Source organism: Ananas comosus, linkage group 22 (assembly GCF_001540865.1).
Source record: "Ananas comosus cultivar F153 linkage group 22, ASM154086v1, whole genome shotgun sequence".
Lineage (NCBI taxonomy): Eukaryota > Viridiplantae > Streptophyta > Magnoliopsida > Poales > Bromeliaceae > Ananas > Ananas comosus.
Genome location: NC_033642.1, coordinates 2,498,665 through 2,505,414, shown reverse-complemented (window position 1 = coordinate 2,505,414; position 6,750 = coordinate 2,498,665). Strand labels below are relative to the sequence as shown.

At 35.4% G+C, this 6,750-nt stretch overlaps 1 protein-coding gene across 1 annotated transcript; it reads left to right on the top strand.

Annotated features, from left to right (window-relative positions):
• LOC109727486 (bax inhibitor 1-like) lies at positions 2,365-6,289 on the top strand. Its single transcript, XM_020257625.1, has 6 exons — positions 2,365-2,615; positions 2,950-3,093; positions 3,210-3,301; positions 5,359-5,545; positions 5,671-5,826; positions 5,933-6,289. The coding sequence occupies exons 1-6, from the start codon at positions 2,508-2,510 to the stop codon at positions 5,984-5,986; spliced, it is 741 nt and encodes a 246-aa protein (XP_020113214.1). The 5' UTR covers positions 2,365-2,507; the 3' UTR covers positions 5,987-6,289.

The window sequence follows — 6,750 nt, the reverse complement described above, 5'->3', positions numbered from 1 at the left end:
ATTACATTAGGTTCAGCATCTCTAATCCCTCAAAGAGCCATGCTAACCTCTATTGTGCACATTATGACACTATACTCATGATTGTTTCGCTATGCTGAAGCGACACAACCTGTCGACAATGAGTCAAAGTGTCTAAATGTAATTCAATTAGTCTTCCTTGAGCCCTCATGCCACTAAGTTGAGAACTGATTGCTTTCCCAGCAATGCCCCGTAGCAGGCGGCGAGGCGCGCGAAGGCACGGTGGGGGCTATCGCCGAGCTCGACGAGGCTCCTAACAACGGGAAGGAATCTCGGGCCGGGCAAGCGGGAGGCAGCGGAAGAAGAAGAAGAAGAGAAAGAGAAAAAGAAAAGGAAAAGAAATGATGCAAAATTCTCCCAAATAGTGCAACGTTAGCCTAAAGAATATAAAATCCATTCCAAAAGAGTGTAATCTCTATATCAAATAGTACAATTTTCATTAAAACAGTACAAATTTGTTTTAAAACAGCATAATCTTATTTTAACGATACAATTTTATCTTCTTCTTTCTTCTTATATAATTTTTTGTCTTTATTTTTTTCTTCTTCCTTCTTCTACAATTTTTTTTTATTGCGCCTCTCCGCCAATGGCCACGGCGTCGGCGACGACACTGCTAAAGACCCCCCGCTTCGAGGCTGCGACGCCGCAGCAACCTCAGCGGCGCCGATGTCGGCGGAGAAGCATTGTCGTCGAAGGCGGCTGAGAAGGCGAAGGATGAGGGAGAGGGAAAGGACGAGAAGGGCGAGAGAGGGTGAAATAGGCATCGTCGTCAAAGGCGATGGAGGAGGGTCGAAGAGGGAAAAAAAAAAAGTCGCAATGAGGCCTCGGCGAGGTCGGAGGCGAGGAAGGCGGGAGGTGGGCGGGCGAGGGTAAGGATGCGCCGGACAAAACCGAAGCGGGCTGCCTCTGCCTCCGCCTCTACCTCCGTCGCTCTCTGGGAAGAGAAAGAAAAAAAGAAAGAGAGAAAAAAAAATAGGAGAGAGAAAAAGGTATAAGGGTATTTTAGTCAATTTGTTGAAAATTCGGCCCGAATTTGCAAAATCGAAAAAGATGGCCCACTTTTGCAAAAGCGCAAAACTAGTGGATTTTTTATGCAAATTGGCCAAATAAAATTTATATTTATATTTTAAATTTTAAATTTAAATATGATTTATTTTTAATTTATTTATTATAATTATTTATTTTTTATAATATATATGAAATATTTTTTATTTTATCTAGAATTTGGGCGGCTCAATAGAGTGTTTGGCAAGAAATATTGGAAAATCTGATTCTGCTTTTCAGAATCAGAAAACTGATTTTAAAGGCCTCAAAATCAGAAGCAAAAAAAAAATTATTCTTGAAATCTGATTCTGATTTTTGACTCAAACTTCAAATTTTTATTTTAATTTTAGATTCAAAGTTTAAATTTAAATTTAATTCTAATTTTTAAATTTTAAATTCATATTTGAATTTTTAAATTTCAATTCGCATCAAAATTAAAATTTAGATTTTAACTTTAAATTTTAATTTCAAATCTCAAATTTTAAGCTTTAAAATTTAAATTTTCAAATTTCAAATTTAAGATAAAATGTAAAATTTGACATTTTAGATTTTAAAATTTAAACTTACAAGTTTAATCTTTAAATTATAAATTTCAAAGTTTTAAAATTTAAAATTTAAAATTTAAATTTTAAATAAAATAAATTTTTAAAATTTAAATTTTAAATATTCAAATGTTAAATATTCAAATTTTAAATTTTAAATTTTAAATTTTAAATTTAAACTTTGAAATTTAAAATTAGATTTAAAAATTTAAATTTAAAATTTTAAATTTTTAAATTTTTAATTTATTTTTAAAATTAAAATATCAATTTTTAAATTTTGTATAATTTTGAAAATTAAAATTTTTAATTTTTAATTCAAATTTAAATTTAGATTTTAAATTATTTTAAAATAAAATTTAATAAAAATATTAATTTATACAGACATCAAAAAAAAATTTCAAATAATATTACAAAATTATTTCAGAAAAATTATTTTTATTTAAACTCAACAAAAAGTCCTATCTTTTAACTAAAATTACATCTGCGAACCAAATTATTTTTTCAAAAATTATTTTTCCAGTAGGCCAAAGGGCACTTAATTACTATTCAATTTTATATACAGTAGAGATGACTCAGAAAACAAACAATTGATTGGCCAAATAAAATTTTAAAAAATTATTTAACCTATTAGAATTTTTTAAAAAAAAAAATATTTTTTTTTAAAAAAAAAGTCCTCGCTAGACCCTTCGAGGAAGTGCTAGAATTACTTGTCGACCAATCCAATCAAATCCATCACTATAAATAGGCGTCATCGTTATCATCCTCCCCAACATTAACTCGGTCGCATTTCTCGTCCGGTTGTTGGTCGCCGACTCGTCGTCGTCGTCGTCTCCTTCTTTCGTTCTCTTTTCCCGCTTTTAACTCTTAACCCTAACCCTAGTTCTCTTCCCCAAGGATTCGAAGATGGACTACTTTTCCCAGTCCCAATCCTCGTACTCCACCAGCTGGAGCTACGAATCGCTCAAGAATTTTCGGCAGATCTCGCCCACCGTTCAAAATCACCTCAAATTGGTAAGGCTTCGCTTCGTTTTCTGTTGATTTCGTCTTTGATCGATCTTATTTTTTTGTGCTATTGATCCCCGTAGTATGTCACCTCAAATTTCTGTTCGGGTTTGGTTTCGTTGTTTTGTTGATTTTCCATTTAATCGATCTATCTTCCCTTTTTGGTTGTCTCTCGCGATCGATTGATCTCTATGGCGTGCCTACGGATCGTTGATCGCCTTTCTGAGATTAGGGTTTTTGCCTGATTGTCGTGAGATATGATCCGTTTGGTGATACTTCTTTTGTCGGTAATTTTAGCAATTTGATCCGAATGAGATGGTTTTCGCGTGGTTTGATCTCGCAGGTATATCTCACACTATGCTGTGCCGTTGCGGCTTCGGCTGTCGGGGCTTATCTGCACGTGATTTGGAACATCGGCGGCATCCTGACCATGCTCGGATGCTTCCTCAGCATCGCATTGCTGTTCTCAGTGCCGCCGCATGAGGAGGTTTGATCTTCTTCTTTTTTTTTTTTTGGTTGTTATCCTTTTTGTTGGTGTTTTTAATTTTCTTTTGTAGGATTTGCCTTTGTAATTGATGTATGTTGGGCATTGGTATTGAACAGAGGAACAGGTTTGGTCTGTTGATGGCGGCTTCTCTCCTTGAAGGTGCTTCTGTTGGTCCCCTGATTAAGCTTGCGATTGATTTCGACCCGAGGTAATTGTCTTGCTTGTCTTGCTCGCCTTTCAAACTATTTACAGTCGGAGTTGGTTGTCAGAAATTCTCTGATCTACTAACCTGCTAGCTGTACAAGAATCCTTATGCTAATTCTATGTTTGAACTTAGATGCATGAATTTAAGTGCCATGGCACGGAATCGTGCCAGAAACTTGCCTGCACGGTACGGTATGGTGCATGCCGGTCACAAAAAATACATGTATGCGGACACATAATGACGTGAAATATTTATTTTCTTCAATAATAAAATATTTTAACGGTTTATTATATATCTTCATCAAATCTTTTGAACTTTATTGAAATAATTACTTAATAATTTGAAGAATAGAGGATTTTGAATTGTGCCATCGGCACGAGAACTGTATCGTACCGATATCTTGTTGGCACGATACGATACGATAGATACGGCCCGTGCCGATGGATACTTAAATCCTTGCTTAGATGTTAGTTTTGTTGCGTATCCATCCTTTGATCCTTAGAAGAAATCTGTTGCTCAATAACTTTTCTTCCCCTTCTCTATTGGTGATATTGCAGTTGAAAAATTGTGTTTATGTATTACTTTTACTAAGTCTTTGTGGTTTTAATTAAGGAATGCTTAATGCATTTAGACTTCAAAAATTGGATATAATTTTTATGCAAAATGATTAGAATCCTAATGCATCTGCATAAGAAGCCTTAATAAGTAAATGTATATATATAAAAATAATAAATTATGACCTTTTGGAAACATGAACTTAATCTTCTTTTTGATTATAATAAAGTTGTACGCACCATATAGTAAACAAATAGAGCTAATCATGAAGTAAGTGGCCCTTACACTCTTTATTGTTCTTTCAGCTGAACTTCGAGGGTCGCAGGATGTCTATCTGATTTTTTTAAGTGTTTCCAAATTGGTACTGAAAACTCCTATGTTAGGAGGAATTAAGGGCATAATGCTGAAAAGGAGTGCAATCTATAGATAATTGAAGCTTAAATAGCAGTATGATAGTTGCTTCTCCTCAATGAATTAGGATATAACCCTACTTTCTTCGATGTGAAATTTTTGAGCTTATTGTTGAATTTATTTAAAAAAAAAAACCTTAAAAATTGATTCTGGAAGAGTGTCTTTTAGAAATTTTGTTCCTCTGGCAAGTAAATCTTGGGTTGTTGCAAAATATGATCTCCAATTTAGTGGTTCAGAAAGGCATGATTTTCTCTTCTTTTTTCTCCCCAGAGGCTTTACCTATAAAAATCTAAAAAAAAATATGCTAGTTAGTTAATGTTATATTAACCTAAAAAAAGTATGCGGAAGGTGGACAAAATTGAAAAACTATTTTTTTTTTTGGTGGGAAAATCAGGAGCTTGGTGCATTACACACCTGAGCCCCCAACTGCAGTACATGACACTGTATATGGAAAGTGAACAGGACCAAAAAGATAAACCTACGATATAGTCGTACATGCGAAATGTACGGAGTGGTGGTTGAGTTTCTTGAACTACCAGCCAGATTACTAGGCTTTTATTGTATTCCTATTGCTGTGCTACTATCACACATTTCCATTAAATCTTCAAATCTGCCTTTAATCTTATACTACTATCACATGCTTTACATTCATTAAAAGTACAATTGCTAGCAGTCTTGACTCAATCTGAATAAGAGAGAATACAGTCAGTGATCACGAAAGGAAAAAGGTATTCTATGTTACTAATTTTGTTCTATTATGGTATGTATCCATGTCATTGCTTATACATGCTCGATAATACTGACTGCAAGTTGAGGATCATCTTTGAGCTCTGAGAACAAATCTCATGGGGCCTCAAGTGCCTCATAAGAAAGAGCTCATGGTTATGTGCATACAATCATTTTTGCTTGGGAGTGATGGATGAAGCAGGAAATGACTGTTGATGATCATTGATTAGGAAATGACTGTTATCATACCACTTTGTAATGTTGGCCATTTTAGAGCCATTATGTAGAGATCATCTAGAGAGAGTTTTGTCGCTTTTGTTCTTGTCAACTTGCTAATTTAGTTTATCTTGTTGTTGGTGAAATTGCAGTATACTAGTGACTGCCTTTGTGGGGACTGCATTGGCATTCGGATGCTTCGCAGCAGCTGCCATCATAGCCAAGCGGAGAGAGTTTCTTTACTTGGGGGGTCTGCTCTCTTCTGGTCTCTCCGTCCTCGTCTGGTTGCAGTTCGCTGCTTCCATATTCGGCCACTCCAGCGCCACCTTCAAGTTTGAGGTAAGTTATTATCCTAGAATAGCCAGTTGTTAACGAGGAGTTGTTACTCGGAAATGTTTCTACTTGATATGTACTTCCATGATGATGATGATGATGATGACAATCTATCTATGCATATATGGCAGCTTTATTTTGGACTCTTGATATTCCTCGGTTACATGGTATTTGACACGCAAGAGATAATCGAGAGAGCTCATTACGGGGACCTCGACTATGTGAAACATGCCTTGACACTCTTCACAGACTTCGTCGCAGTCCTTGTTCGGATTCTCATCATCATGGTGAGCTGACTTCTAATTTATCTCATCCCTGCATTAGGTATCTCTCTCTTATCACTACTAGTATTTTGAGTAGTAACACTTTTGGAGTTTTACTTCTCCATTGCAGTTAAAGAATGCTTCGGAAAAATCTGAAGAGAAGAAAAGAAAGAAGAGGTCTTAAGCTTTGGAGTGGAGATGTCATACGGACCAAGCAGCTTTGCATGTGAGCATAAGTGTAAACTCTGTTTGGCCTTAATCTTCTTCTAGCTAAAAAAGTTGGTTACTGCGTTCGTGGTTTCGAGAGTTTTCGTTTGTGTGAATTGGTGGTCTTATAGTTTAACTTCTATGTGTAGTTCATTTTGTTCAGGCAAACGGTAAATAATCTTGGTATCTGCTAGAATGTAAATGTCAAGTGGAAAGGATTAAAGTCTCTTTGGAACTTTGGCCTTACTAAAAGAGTTCCACCTGGTTATCTTTTTTTTTCTTTTTTTTTTTCTNTTTTTTTTTTTTTTTTTTTTTTTTTTTTTTTTTTTTACGAGTTTGTATGTTGAGAGAGATTGTCATTGCTATGCGCTTGCTTGGTTTGTAGTTAAACTAGTACAGATTTTTTTTTTTTTTTTATTGAAGAACTTGCACGGAGGGTTCGTTTCGCATCATTCTTTGATCTCAGCCGTAACCCATCATTCTTTCAATCTCGATCACCAAAGCCCCTTAACCCTTTGTACGAGATCATTTATATTCGACGGCCATGATTTCATGCTGGAGTATCTTACATTGCGTGTGCCTACTTCTGCCTCGTCAGTTGTTGATGTGTTGTGTGTAGATCCCAGATTTTTCTGCCTGATGACGATGGTTGATGGTTGTAAAGCAGTGTAAACAATGCAGTGCTTAGACAATGAAATACGAGATAAGTGGGTATTAACTAGGTACCTCATCTGTCATCGG